Genomic DNA, 15,749 nt, shown 5'->3' with positions numbered 1-15,749 from the left:
CTTCTCTTGTTTTAGTAGATGGATAATGTTAAGACTTACCAGTTTAATCCACATTTTGTTTTATCAAAAAGAACTTACGCTCGTCGTCATCCACATTTTTTCTTTGGTACTGTTTCTAGCTTTTTTAGAGAAAAAAGCACTTGATTATGTAAGTAACAGATTTTTCGCACTATATCAATCATGTTTTTGTATTAAATATTAGTTTTCAATTAGTTTATTTACGGAGGCGAAGTGACGCGCCGGTGCACAAAAACCGTAATGACATTAGTTGACAGCTGCGTTCAGGAAGCGGGAAACTAACTTTTTTTTTTTAGCTTTGGATATGAGCTTTGAAAATTGTGACGATGCTGGAGCATAAGACGTAGACTACACTGTTAAAAACCTCTCGAACAAGGAGCGAGTATAATTAACGATAAATCTGCTAACTAACAGGTCAAACACACAATATCTATCGCTTTCATCGTTGTACTAACGGCCTTCGTGGTCCAGTGGTCGAGCGTTGTGCTCACGATCCGGAGGTCCCTGGTTCGAATCCCGGTGGGGACAAATAACAAAAAATCATTTTGTGACCCGTAGTTTGTTTAGGACATTGCAGGCTTCGGAAGGCACGTTTAGCCGTTGGTCCCGGATAATACTTACTGATGTAAGTACGTAGTCGTTACATGAGTCATGTCAGGGGCCTATGGCGGCTCAATAATAACGCTGATACCAGTGTTGATGGGGTTGGTAATCCACCTCACAACCAACACGATAGAAGAAGATCGTTGTACTCTCGTTTATATTTTCAAATATTTGTATTTTTATAAACATGGACGGTTAGCTATCTATTTTCTCGTCCATTCACCCTCTTTTGCACACAAAAATCCTTTCAAAGGAGATATTTTATAAAATGTCTGGAGAAGTTAATACCTATGCATCTTTCATCTTTGCATATTACTTGTATAATAAGTATTTTAGAACTAATATAAAAAAAGCTCAAATGTATTTTCTTTTCTATTACGTATGTCTACAATATCTAAAATATTTTATATACAGATAGACGACCCAAATACAGATCGTCTAATTAAAGAAACTTTATAATATATAAATAATATCTTTCAACGTTGAGATTATTTCTATGTTAAAATAACTTTAGAACTTCTTCTACCTAATTACAATTTATTTTAGGAAAACAACTTTTCAATCAAAATGGACACCTATATCTAGCGAAATATAATGCGGACCTCCATCTGTAATCGATATTATAATACTTAAGTCTATGTATCCATAATACTTATTGCATTATCAATCTATGCCACTACACCAACTATAGATTTTTCTTCAATATCCGATCCGTTCATAAATAAAATTGTCTCTTTGAATATTTTGTTCTGTATGCAAGCCGAAAGATTTTCTGTCTTTCTTGAGCAATTTCGTAATTTGAATTTCGAATCATTGTCATAAAAAAGATTGTATCTAATGAGAGTGAATAAAAAGTACGAGTAGGGGAAGGCTGGGCAAAGTGAATACCCCGGGCAAAGCGAATACTCCCCACTACTCCTAAAATATTAGATGTTAATTCAACACACCACTACTGTTACGTCGGGCCATCTTGGATTAATACGCGGCAAACATCGAAGCGAGAGGCCGCGTCGGGTCCCGTCCGCGGAGTGGAGATTTGTGTTTTCGTGAATAAAAGATTGATTTTACGCGGTAAGTACATTGATTAATTCTCCTATATTACTAGTTCTTGATTCTTAGAAATGTCTTAATTCAGTAGCATACCAAAGTAGGCTTCTATGGTATATTTAATAGAAAGTCAGAATTATTAGTTTTTGCATGAAATGTGCTAACCTCAAAATTTACCTAGTGGGGCAAAGTGAGTAGGGCAAAGTGGATACCATATCCACTGATGACTTATTATCTAAAAAGGTCTTTTACTTGTTTCAGATGATGAATAAATATAAAAAAACTATATTCACCGAAGATTAGGAAAATATATATAAAAGAAGACGGTAAACCAATTGAAAAATTGGATTCGATGTGACATTTCTCAACAATGGTGTCACGAAAATTGTTCTGCTTTTGATGGCACTTAAGGGTATACCTGTGACAATTGCCAATCTTAATTTTATAATTTTATGGTCAATAAAAGTTATTTGTTTCAGTTTATCAAAGTTAATTTCTATATTTTCAGAGTCTGATTATGGGTATTCACTTTGCCCAAGTACTGTATCCGCTTTACCCGGGGTACCGGGCAAAGCGAATACAATCGTACTTTTTTTTATTTTAACTGCAGTTGATTATTGTTTAAATATTCTTGGTTACTGATGTTCGTATTTGTAAGAGCAATAAATAAAGACTGATTTGTGATAATTATTTTGTTTTTGTATTGTAAACCTTTTCTGCTATAACCTTAAATACCTTAAGGTATCCACTATGCCCGGCCTTCCCCTAACCCTGTACAGATAAAAAATAATAAAAACAAACGAACATGTCTTATTAAGAAATCAAAGAATTGTCCCTGGAAGGGTAAATGGCCAATGCTATCCTGCCAAGATCACTTTTGCCCAGGCTATTGAGTTAAAGAAGGCAACTTTACCTGACGCGTAATGGAAAAGTTGTATTGAGTAAAGGTGTTACAGTTGATACAAATCTTCACGGCCCTTAGCAGAGTTAGTTGGCTGAGAACTGTTGACCAACCGTCTTGATACTTGCATAAGACCTTTAGATGTGCTCCACTTATATTTCCTGAAAGTCCCACTTGGATTACGATCGCGTTACCCTCGTTAACGCAAAAGTTCAAGAGGTGGGGATTATTTTTGTCCCCTTTGGACTTTAAGTCCATGTACAACGATAACGTTATACAGGTTAGGATAATGTTAATAAAACCGTACCGAAAACTTTGAAGAATGATTCAGACCATGATTTTGAGTTGATATAAAGTGTAATTTTCCTTCTCAAAAGCATGTAACTGAAAGTAGTAAAAACACTAAAATTGTCATGAAATTTTCGACGGAAAATTACTTTTGATATTAACTCAGAATTATGAGCTGAATCATCCCCTTCAGTATTCGGTACAGTGTCACTTAACATCCTTAATATGTCTGTATTATGGCTGGAGCTATGGTTATGGCGGATGACATGGTTAGTCAACATCAAAGAGTGAGCGAAGCTTGCGATGGTCGAAGAGCGATACGGCTCATCTCCTATCACGTTGGTCTGTCTAGTAGAAAACCCAACAGACGCGAAGGCGCTCAGTTCATCTCCTGATACATGTACATCTGGCAAGCCCAATTTGGGAATTTAGTCGTGAGATCATGTTTATATATAACGTATATTGTGTTATGTGTATATAGTATATTGGGGTATATTATGTCAGTCCCATACCACCTATTTCATTATATCTAAATACCAGCTGGAAACAAGAATTGTTTGTCTAGTGGAAAGCTAAATTAATTATATAATGAACACAAAGAAAATAGTCCTATGTAGTTGAGCAATTTCATATTATAAAAGCAGAACTAATTTCTACATTGGAATGCCTTTGTTGTAGCAAATAATAATAAAATAAGTGAAGGAAAGGAGGAGTTATTATTACGCTAAAATGACTGTTGTATAAAACAGTTACAGGTTTGTGCTATTAAAAGAATAGTAGATAGTCAAATACTAATTCAAACAATAGCCGTGGCATACCCGCATGACATGAACCAGAAGAGTTGGTTCTTTAATCAGTTGCGCGCGATATGCGGGTACTATGCTACGGCTACTGGGTAAATCCAAAACAATAAAAAGCACATAATTGCTCATAAAACAAAAATCAATTTCGTTCCGAACTGAAAGCCGACTATCGATTGGTTAAAAAGTAACCTTTGATTTAAGACTTTATTGCAATATATTGTGGCATAACACGATAGTAATCAGATCATATTAGCATAACTACTCCACTTTTAAAACATGAATATAATTTATGAACATAATAATTTATGACTATGGTTCATAAATAACGTGATTTCATACGTACATAAACTCACGCCTATGTCCCAGCGGGCTAAGTAGAAACTATGGAATTCCATTTGCTACAATCTGCCTCTCTTGCTTCCTCCACATTCATCAATCGTTTTACACACGCACGCCTGTTCACATCTCTAATTTGGTCAATGTACGTCCTTCTAGGTCTTCTTCTGCCAGCCCTACCGTATGCTGCGTATGCGTATATGCGTATGCGTATGTTTATGCGTATACCGTTTTCGTAATCCTATTATCCTTCATCCGCTATAAGTGTCCAAACCAACTTAACATTCCCTTCTCAATCTTAGTCACTTTATCGTTTTTTACACCACATCTCTCTCTTATCACACTGTTTCTCACTCTATCACTTAACTTAAAGGGGAGGTCTGTGCCCAGTAGTGGGACGTGTATAGGCTGTTTATATTATGTTATCATCTGATAAAATTATAATGTAAAAAAACATTAAGAAAGAAAACACATTACTGTGTTTTTCGAATCTTCTTCTTTTGAAGATGCAAAAGTACTAAATTAATCTAATAATGTTGTAAAAGGAAGGCCTTTTTAAACCCCATGCACTTAAGAAAACTAATAAATTACTTATTAGAGCATCTCCAGGACCAGGGCTCTAACCGGCGCTCCCCTTTTGAGAAGCACACACCCAGAAGAAGACTGCAAAACAGAAAACTGGAATAGTCTGGTTAACATTCCAGACTGCGATATCTAAAACTTATCAATCCCTTTCCGTCTAAAGCTGTAAGATTCGGATATCATCACAAACTTTCACCAGTCAAAAAGTGCATTCTCCAACATGTAAGCTGTAAAATTGCACAAAGGATTCGCCTTTGTGATCATCCGTTGCTCTATAATGAAGCATCCACAAGAGAATCGTGACGTATGAGTCTTTTATTCCACGTGGGATAGGGCTCGACGCTTCCAGGTCGCATTTTACGGAACCTTCAATGCTGCATTGCTTTGTTTACAGTACTATTATATTTATATAAATTGTATACTGGGGGGTTAAAGGTGCCACATCCAAGCAATTTATCTAAAAAGGCAATGTAAAAAATGACGATTCAAAGTGTAACTATGTTACTGTAATGAATTTGAATTTGGTTGATGAGGTCGGGTGTTGAACACACAACCCACACGACAGAAGATCTAAGCAAAGCGTCAAGTATACTTTTCAACCAAAACAACAAAATCAATTTTACTACAGAGACAACAATATCATCTCGAAACAATAAAACTTTAGAACCGACTATAAAAATCGGGCTATAAAACTGAAAACTAAAATAAAACTAGAGATTTTAATGAAGCCTCTGAGAGGCTGAAATAATAAAAATGATACTTGAATGAAAGTACTCCAGCTGGAGTTTCAAGTGGTTACTTTATTGTCTCTCATTGTTGTCTGTTTTATAATGGATTTAAAAGTTTACGTATAAGCAATTTTATCTATATAAATATGTTCTTTAACGAACCCAACTAAACGAAACCTGCTTCTCCTACAAAGTGTGCTGTAGAATTTATCGCTCCAGAATTGATGTGCGCAGTCATGAAAAAGGTGCATCACTTATCGTATGGGTAGCGAGGTGGAATACCAGCGTCATCAACCGTGGTGTCAGGGTTATGATTGAGCCGCCAAAGGCATCAATAAATAGTAACCGGGACTAACAGCTTAACGTCCTTTCCGAAGCACGGATCATCTTACTTTCGGACAATCTGGTAATCAGCCTGTAATCTCCTAACCAAACTAGGGATCACAAAGTGATTTTTGTGATATGTGGGATTTCAACCCGGGGCCTCCGGATCGTAAGTCCAACGCACAACCACTGGACTACAGAGGCCGTTCGCGACAATGATGGTAATAAATCGTCTGAAACACGTATGAGGTAATGTACCAGATTTCGGATAACAAGCCGTCATGGTATAGTTAGCTTTTGTTGGTGTTAATAACAATAACAAAACTAGATGTCCACAGGGCTTCGGTAATCGGGACAAGTACTTTACTACCGTCTCAGGATAGTAGCCTATGTCCTTCAACGTGTATGAAAAATTTTATGATAATCGGTTGAGTAGAATCGAGTGGATGAATTGCTTCAATGTGGCCTTTTAGACCTCCTCATGTATTTAAGTCTCTAATAAAATCTTGTGTTTGCTTAGTGGTCAGCAACGCCTAATCTTTCAAGTTTCAAATAAATCAAATACATTCCACATCGCCTGTACTTAGCATTTGGAACTATTGTAAATAGGTTTTAAGTGATGCAGTGCTGCCAGACTATGGATTACGGATTTGAATAAAACATTTTTTTTTATTAGTTAGGGCGTAAAAGCGTAACAAACAAACAAAAATATTATATTCACTTACTCTTGCATTTATGACATTAGTTAGGCTGTGATTACACACCGCAAACTAAAACTTTTAGATGTATCTTTACTTACCTTCAGGTGAAATAATTGGGGTCAAACGCGAACCTGCCGTGAGTAAAAAAAACTTATCAGCAAATAGATAACGCTCGCAAATTTTAACATAATATATCAATATACATAGTATCACGCCTATATCCCCGACGGGGTTGACAGATGTATAGTCTCAGACCTCGCCAGTTATGTTTAAGTTCCATGTAATAGGGGTGAGACTATTGCCATAAACCGGGCACAGATCCTGGAAACCACGATATATATCAATTATAAAAGAAAGAAAAAAAGTACATATTAACAAAAACGTAAAAAAAGAACAGAAAAATAATTATAAAATAATTTACCATTTATTTTTAAATTAACCATAGAAATAATTCTTTATTAAAATTCATAAATAACTATAAAAACTTAGTCTTAGTCTTAAACTTAGTCTGTCTTAGTCTTAGTCGTATTATAAAATACAAAATGTTTTTTTAAAGAACGTTTAGGGTCCTGTGCCGAGGTTTTTCTTGCAGCTTCTTTTCTCTAGCTATACAGGTTGTGTTGTGAGAAGCTGCAGTAGTTTTAGGCGGACGAGAAGTACATACGTTAAATATGTATATGTAAACTTGTAAGTTTACATATACATATACAAGTTTACATATACATATTTAACGTATGTATTTGGAGTACATTATAATGAATTGGCTTATCTGTGTTATATACAGCAAAGCGTTATGTTACCATATCCTAAACCTATCTTATCATTAAATCAACAGGTAATTCTATATTCAACTGCTCATGCAATATCCATATTGTGTCCGGTAATATTACATTCGGTTTCCAACGTAGTGTTAATAACAAAATAAGACATTTTTTAAAGAAATCGGAATTGGGATTTTTGGAGGACCTCTCTTCTCCTTAGATTAAACCATTGATACAGACATTAATTGAATAGACGCATTAGGGGTTGCTAAATTCAGTCTTTATCGGTTACTAGTCAACTTATACCTTATTTTTTCTTTCTTTCTTTCTTTCTTCTTACCAGTACAGGGCACAACTCACACCCTCATCTTTCGAAGGACGTAATATACGATCCCGACGACCCGATTACTCTAGCCATAGAGGCAGCCAATCAGCTCGCGACACCAAACACTTCAGGACCCCGATACCGACCCCGCCGGCGTGGTCGACGATTTCCCTCAATCAGCGCTTATCGCTATCGACCCGCTAGCGTCGATTAATTCTTTCAAATATTTTTCCTCACAGACGACGCCCTGAGGCGAGGTTCGCGTCCAACTGGGCACCCTCAGGCCTGTTGTCTTAAACGTTGTACCGGGTGAGAGCCTTCAGCACTCCCCATTTGTCCGGCGAAGTAGTTAATGCCATCTGCGGCAAATCTACAATAAGTCACGTCAAAAAAAAACCCTCATCTTTATTTACCTTTTCAATCTAAATTATTTCGCGCTTTTTACCATTTCGTTACAAAGTTATTAATTTCCTCTTTATGATTTGCAATCAAAAAGCGCAACCAGGCATATTGAAAATCCTGGTCCAATTATCCGAAAAGATTTTCCCCGAATGCTTTCACATTAATAAACGCCATGATTGGAACAAAGGTCCCGTAACTGATGACTACATATTACGCGGCCCTGCATTATGCATGAAGCTGGCACATGCTGTAATATTGGTGATTAACTCCACAATTCAATGGAGATATTGGATTTTGCTTGTGTTCATCATTGCTTTTGTAAATTATAGAAAAATATTGGCGGCAGCGGGAATTTAATATACACGGAAGAAGTTGTTATCCTTTCGTATACATTTACAATACGCACAATTTTATCAGGCAATTCAACTTATCGCATAGCGTATTCTAGAAAACTTAACTAATGTTTAACGAAAATAACTATATACATCAAGCCTAACATAATATGTCTAAATTCAATTACTTCTATATAGCCATAAATACGTTTTGTGTTTTGTAAGATTAAGGTCATTCTATATTTTATTTTTTACTTTTAATTACCTACTTACCTTTTATTGTGAATGTTATGTTTGCCGTAATCGTCATATAATATATTAGTTAAAATACCGTAAACCTACTTATTGTCTAAATAATGTTATATAGTTGCGTACTTTATTGAATAAATAACATAAATCTTCGAAATGTTCTTAATTTTATGTAAGTATTTACAAATTTAAATGATACCATTACCCTTCAAAATCTCGAATAGTGGTAGTTCATCAACTTGTTTTTTATTAATAAAACTAAACTCAAAAGATATATTTCTACTTCAGTACTTGATGTGATCATATGTTCCGACAAAGCAGCCAATCAGGGGGTGTCATATCAAATATAGCGTTCAGTACATATTGACAAAATTTTCGGCATTAATACCGGATTCTTTGACGTGTGGTCTAACCTAAAGACTTTGGAGAGGCATTTCAGCGAAGCATTTCACCGCTACGGAACGAAAGAAATAACTTTGACCAACATTTTTCATGTTCAAGTTCAGGTTTATTTTCTACTTTGTCTTGGCAATATTTTAGGTTCATTCTGGGGAATACTTATTCTGAAGAATGTGGGCCTTACATTAAAAAAAAAACTAGCTGACTCGGCGAACTTCGCCTAAGTTGATTTATATCGCCTCTCATTTATATTTACAGACTTATTCATAGTCGGTCCAGTCGTTCGCGAGTTATAAATGGTGTACCTAACGAACACGAATTGTTTTATACATTTTATTAGAAAATTATAGTCAATTTTACACCCTAGTCAAATAAACACTTTTAATATCATTCATCATCATCAGCCGTACGACGCCCACTGCTAGGAATAGGCCTCCCCCAAGGATCTCCACGACGATCGGTCCGGCGCTGCCCGCATTAATTTCATTCAACAAAATATAATCAATTGATAATTTGATATATTACCTATATTTTGATCTTGTATAATAATATAATGCTTTTACTCTAATTAACGTGACGTATCATTATGATACACCTTATATTATAATAATTTTCATGTAATGTGTTGTGAATTTTTTTTTAAAATTATAATTCTTTATTAAAATTCATAAATACATAACTATAAAACTTAGTCTAATTACACATAGATAAAAAATGATAATTAAATGAATTTTAAATTAATCCAACATCAGTGAATTAACGTCTATGTGCACGTGCGTCATGTTCAAATAATCCACCTCGTGTCATTCCCGGCGCAAAGGTGCCCATCAAACTAGCCGCGTTTCCACGCTGGATAGCGATGGACAACCGTTGCACAAGGTACGAACCGGAGCGGGCGTCATAACCACGTTCTCTCAATCGCCGGCCCACCTCAGCCACAAATGCCTTCGCCTCCACACACCAGGAGCCCGCAGCTTCCACCGCGAACGGCACGAAAATATATTGCTGGGCGAGGGCTGAGTATTTTTCCCGCTTTTTCACCGCTGCGCATTCCGCTGCAGCCCCGGGTTTTCTAACCGTCCGACTTAGGTGACTAGCGGCAAAGGTGCTGACGCAAGTAGCGTCCCAGATCAAGCACCTACTTGTTGTTGTGAAATTGATCAATAAATGCTATTCTTAATTGATAAATAATGAGATACTTCTTACGAAACTTGAAAACCATAGTTTGTCCATTGTTTTTCTATGAAAATACTGTCCTAATGACGTCATTAACAAAAACAGTCAACCATCGTACTCTTTTGTGACATAAATTGTAATAAAATAAAATAACCAAATAAATAATTATATATATATAATAATATATCTATATCGATTTTGATCATCTTAGGCTGGCTTCTAGACTAACACTTTATAATTTATCTTTATTTAAACTTAATAATTTATCTTTAATTAGACTTAAAAAATATATTTTTTTGGACTTTATAATTTATCTTTATTTAGACTTAATAATTTATCTATACTTAACCCAGTGAAAATGAGAGTTGTTTAGCTCTCCTATATTGTACCACAGGGAACAAATCCATTTACGTCATAAACAGACGAGTTTGGCGAGATGCCGCGTACCTGCGAATACCCGGGTTTATTACCGGGTGTAAAAGTTCCGGACATTTACCCATAGTCTTGTACCTGGAAATTGTATTTTCCTTATCTGTCATGGTGATGGAGTTTTGATACTACTTTACTTTAGGAAATAAACTTCCTCGAGTGACAATGTTTGTAAATATAATATGCAGTAAAACTGCCAAAACATATCAAGTAGATTGAAAATCCCTTCCCCACGATGACTAATTAAAATATTAAAGATAAGAATACCCGAATTAAATATGATTTTTCAAATTGTGTATATTATAGTAACATGCAGCAGATCAGATGTGAGCTTACATGGAACAGATTAAAGAAAAGGTTAACGTCGTGTCTTATAGGGAAGTCAAGGAACTGGCTTTTGATATACTGGAATGTAAAATGCTACACCAACAAGAGCGTGGCTCTTAAATTGATGATTATGATGATAGTAACATACTTACATACATAGTCCGTATAGGTCCTACTGCTGGGCACAGGCCTCCCCTCAATCAACCGGAGGGAGTATGGAGGCTCCACTACGGGTTGGTGGAGGTATTTGGCATATAAGCCCGGGACCAACAAATCATGTAATGTAATGGTTTCACTAGTTAGGATTTTTGTTTTGTAAGAAATTGTTTTTTCCTACTGTTTATTTCTTATTTTTAGCAAACAAATACCAACCTTACCACTTTCAGGTAAAAATTCACACGTAGTTTCTTCACAACATTTTATCCTTCAAATTATCGTTCGTCGAAGACAGGTGTAATAAACATTCCGTAGGCGTCTACGCTCCTACGCCGTACATTTCGTAACGGTGCTACGAGCTGGGAATCCGTTTAAGAGAAGTGACGGAATGCGGACGCTTGAGTTATACCACTCCATTCTCAAGTAGAGAGAGTATGACGTAACAATTACGGGATGATTTTTAGGGCTTAGTGCAAGTGTTTTAAAGGGGTTGCGTTTTCACCAAAAAAGGTGAGCGGCGTCGCAATTTATTAAGAATCGATTTATAGGAGCTCCGCTGAGGGAGATTTAGTGATTATATTTCGTCACAATGCACGGTAAGAATTAGATCTGTCAAAGTACGTAAGCTAGTGTTGTGATGTTATTAGCATAGTGCTGTATCAGTCGACATTAGGTTGATCGATTCTTTTCTATCTAACAATACATGCATTATTCTACATTATCAGTGTACAGTTGGTTATATTCTAAATACGTATCTGACTAAAGATATTATTTTCTAAACTGATTGCAGATTTGACCGTTGACTACGAAGTTACTTGTACTTACGCGACTATGTATATATCCAAAGCATGTCTCCGTGTATATAAGAACGTACCTGTAAAGAAAATATACAGAATATTAACACATATTTATACAAATACACAAATATAAACAAATTGCTTCTCTACAATATTTTACAAGCGATAAGTTCTAGTGTCTGTATGAGACGAACGTTAAAATTGTAGTTTTGTCTCTTTCTTCCGATAACTCTACCGCGTCACAATCAATATCATCATCATCAAAAAAAATAAAAAAAAATTGAACGGAATTGATTGAATTGAATTGTTTGATTGAATTGATTGTTGGAATTGGCCTTCGATAGACTGGAATGGAAAATGCTGCATCAATATCATACACTAAAATAATTTAAAAGTACCTACACATCGTATCTGTGTTTTATATGGACTATATACTGACGACCTCCATGGTCTAGTGGTTTGACCGTTGGGCTCACGATCCGGAATTCCCGGGTTGAAATCCCGGTGGGGACATATCACAAAAATCGCTTTGTGATACCTAGTTTGGTTAGGACATTTCAGGCTGATCACCTGATTGTCCAAAAGTAAGATGACCCGTACTTCGGAAGGGACGTTAAGCTGTTGGTTCCGGTTACTACTTACTGATGTAAGTAAGCAGTCGTTACATGATCCATATCAGGGGTCTTTGGCGGCTCAATAGTAACCCTGACACCACGGTTGATGGGGTTGGTAATCCACCTCACAACCCACACGATAGATGAAGATGTGCTGGGATGGGAAGGCAAATTAAGCTGTTGGTCCCGAACTACTATAACAAACGCTCCAATTGATTGAGGGGAGGCCTGTGACGTACATAGGCTCTTCATGTATAATATAATCTTATCTTTAATAACTTTGAAATATAGTTCATATCTATATTTTAGCAAAAAAAAATACATAGACATTTAGCCTTAAAGAAAAATATACTCTCGAAATATAACATCAAAGTAAGATGATGAACTCCATACACGAGACTATACTTCCAGACATTGTAGAAAACCACCACATTTCAGGCTAATATTTTTACAAGTTTGCATCATAACTCTGCGCCGGCGGCTCCAAATGGGGCCAATTCTTGTATCGTGTACGCCCATTTGTTTTCCCTTACTCTTCCTACAGTTTGTCTTAAGTACTGGTTGTACTGTCAGCGAGTTACTATATTACACGGCTATACAGGTTGTGAGAAGCTGCAGTAGTTTTAGGCGGATGAGACGTTCGTTATGTAAAAATTGACGATTCAAAGTGTAACTATGTTACCTACTGAATAAGGATATTTTTGAATTTGAATTTGACACACAAAACATTATCTCATTGTTGTATCCCCAATAGGGTATTTGACTGGGTCAAAGATAAGTTATTAAATGCTAATCTAGAAATAGAAGCCAGTCTGAGATGTTCAAAAAACACCTCATTTTACGTTTCGACTTATTTTCGAATTGTATTTATGAATTAAGTAACAATCAGTACGACGTTTGACAGCTTTTATTGATGACGTCACATGACAGTATTTCTATACAAACTGCGAAGAAACCTTTCGTTTTGACGTTTCGTAAAAAGTATCTCAAGTAGCCTGTTAAGGGTAGTACGAGCTACATCTACGTATTGCACAATGAACTGAGTAAGTACCCACACCTCACAGAGCTTCCTGTTAGACCGACGTGGTAGGTGGTGAGCCGTACCGCCGACTATAATGGTCGAGCCAACTGTGTTAGTGAAAATGGCACTTAAGATAAATGAGCCAGCGAGTTAGTACAAAAAAACCATAAGGTAATGAGAATGAATTTGCCTCTTGTTCTGAAGATTCATGTTAAATGGAAATTCGCTTTTATTTATTTACTCTTACATGTCTGGATTTAAAGCAGCTGATCTTATAGTGTTATTTTACTATAAGTTTAAGGGCCTTAGGCTAAGCTGCAAACAATTTTACATGATTGACATGTAGGTGATATGACAATTCCATACATTTTTATCACTGTCACTGTTGATTGTCATAATCGTTTGTAACTTAGCTAAGGCCCCAATATACAGGGTGTTAGTGATACTGTACCGAAAACTGAGAGGGATGTTGCAGACTGCGATTCTGAGTTTAATATCAAGCGGAATTTTACGTCGGAAAACTCATGAAAATTTTAGTGTTCTTATTTTAAAATTAATTTGAGTTCCATACTTTTGCGACGGAAAATTCCACTTGATATCAACTCAAGAGTGATGGTCTGAATCATCTAAAGTTTCCTTTATGGTGTCACTAACACCCTGTATAGACTCGCTATTTCTTATCTACTCGCTAACAATCAGACGGTTACCTATGCTTGCTTATGGCCGCACGCGTAAATCTTGTAAATCATTTACAGCAGCTGCAGTTATGATGTGCTCAGCTGCAGTCTACTTGGGTTTCATAATTAAAAACTACATTAATTAATGGTATGTGATGATCTTCATAAGGGAATTAACTGTGCATTTCACTAATGATTTTGAGGATAGTTTTTAAAGTTTATGTTTTGCAGACTGTAGTATTAGACAGATGGCAATAATTTTGCATTGTATAAGTTGAAATGCATTTATGGTATAACTCTAGGTATCGTAAATAAACTATATACGACCCACTGTTAGAGACAGAGTCTCAACCTACCGGAGGGGGTATGGAGCATAGAAGTATGGTGAAGACCACGCATCTCCATTGCGTGTTGGTGGAAGCGTTTAGACCAGTAGCCCGGCACCAACAGCTTTACATAACTGTTAAAATGTGTGTGGGTTGATTATTTCACCACTCGTAGACTGTAGTAAAGAAACGCTGATTGTTTTGCCACTTCGCATAAAATTCAGTTTAAATAAGTAATTACAAACACGTCCGACAATAAGAGATAGATCGATGAATATAAAATTAATTAATAAAGTAAATAATTAGTACTTATTATAACCTTTTTATAAAAGGTATTTTTATGTTGCAATTGTCAACAATACCTTCCGAAACACGAAAATTTTTTTTTATTCACGTGATTAAAACAAAACAAAGGACAATCTCACAAAGTTGATTAATTAGTACGTTTATACAAACCCTTTACCTCAGTAAAATGACTGCATTAAGGTGATTCGTTTTCCATACAAAAGTTGATGCAGTGCTACAGGAAAACGGATAGAGGAATATTGTTATAAAACCGATAAATAGTAATATTTTGGTGTATTATTTTCGCAAACTAACAAAAATTTAGGGTCCGAATACGAGAAGTACCATATTTCAGACCCTCAATTTTGATCAATTCTACATTTGTAGTGGTGCAGATTACAGTGTATTTGCTGAGCGTGTAGAGGTGTGAATGTTAGTTTGTGTGCGTGATAGTTTTTTTTTTCTCTAAAGGCTTTGACTACTTGACAAGTGTAATAGAATGTCAGTGACAATTTATAAAGAGATTTTGTATGAAGAGAATAAATATAAATAAAAAACTAAAAATACTACAATCTGAGAAAAGGAATATTGGAAAAATATTTCTGTTTTAACGCATATTATTTAAACATTTTTAAATAATGGGTAAGTACCGTGTTTTAAAAGAGGACATATATTATAATAAAAAATCAATACATAAAATGAAATGGCTGTATGGGCATAGTTCCCTTTGCCTTACCCTTCGGGGAAAACCAAATCAAAAAAAAGTTGTTGCATTTGCCGGCCTAGATAGTAGTCATTTTTAATTAATTGTTTTTCAATCCAACATACAGATTTATTTATATTCTCTTTGCCGCGGACTTTTTGGTGGAAACGGGAACGGGAAGGTTGATTTCTTCGTTGAATAATCTAAATAATCAATACGAAGTGGTGTTTTGTGGTTAATGATCACATTAAGTTAGTCGAAAAACATTCCCGATAGTATTATTAAATCGGAATATTCAATAAACAAAGTGTACCTATCTATTTTCGCTTTACGCCAACAAGCCGCTTACTTCGTTTGGGGTTCGGAGTAGGAGTCTGCTCCGAGGGTGGGGGCTTAGGTTTCATCATTTCATTAATCATCATCAAGAAAAAAAACACAA

The 15,749-nt window shown here is 35.7% G+C and overlaps 1 protein-coding gene across 2 annotated transcripts in view; it reads right to left on the bottom strand.

Moving 5' to 3' along the window:
- LOC126367061 (calcium uniporter protein, mitochondrial) overlaps positions 1-15,749 on the bottom strand; it is a 187,451-nt gene that overhangs the window by 42,149 nt on the left and 129,553 nt on the right. The window contains exon 3 of one of the 2 annotated variants that reach the window (XM_050010454.1): positions 6,430-6,462. The exons of the other annotated variant lie outside the window; for it this stretch is intronic. Within the exon in view, the coding sequence (XP_049866411.1) occupies positions 6,430-6,462 (33 nt within the window). The remainder of the gene's footprint in view (positions 1-6,429; positions 6,463-15,749) is intronic. 2 annotated transcript variants of the gene reach the window in all.

The sequence above is a fragment of the Pectinophora gossypiella genome, chromosome 5 (assembly GCF_024362695.1).
Source record: "Pectinophora gossypiella chromosome 5, ilPecGoss1.1, whole genome shotgun sequence".
Classification (NCBI taxonomy): domain Eukaryota; kingdom Metazoa; phylum Arthropoda; class Insecta; order Lepidoptera; family Gelechiidae; genus Pectinophora; species Pectinophora gossypiella.
This window is presented reverse-complemented; position numbering and strand designations above follow the sequence as displayed.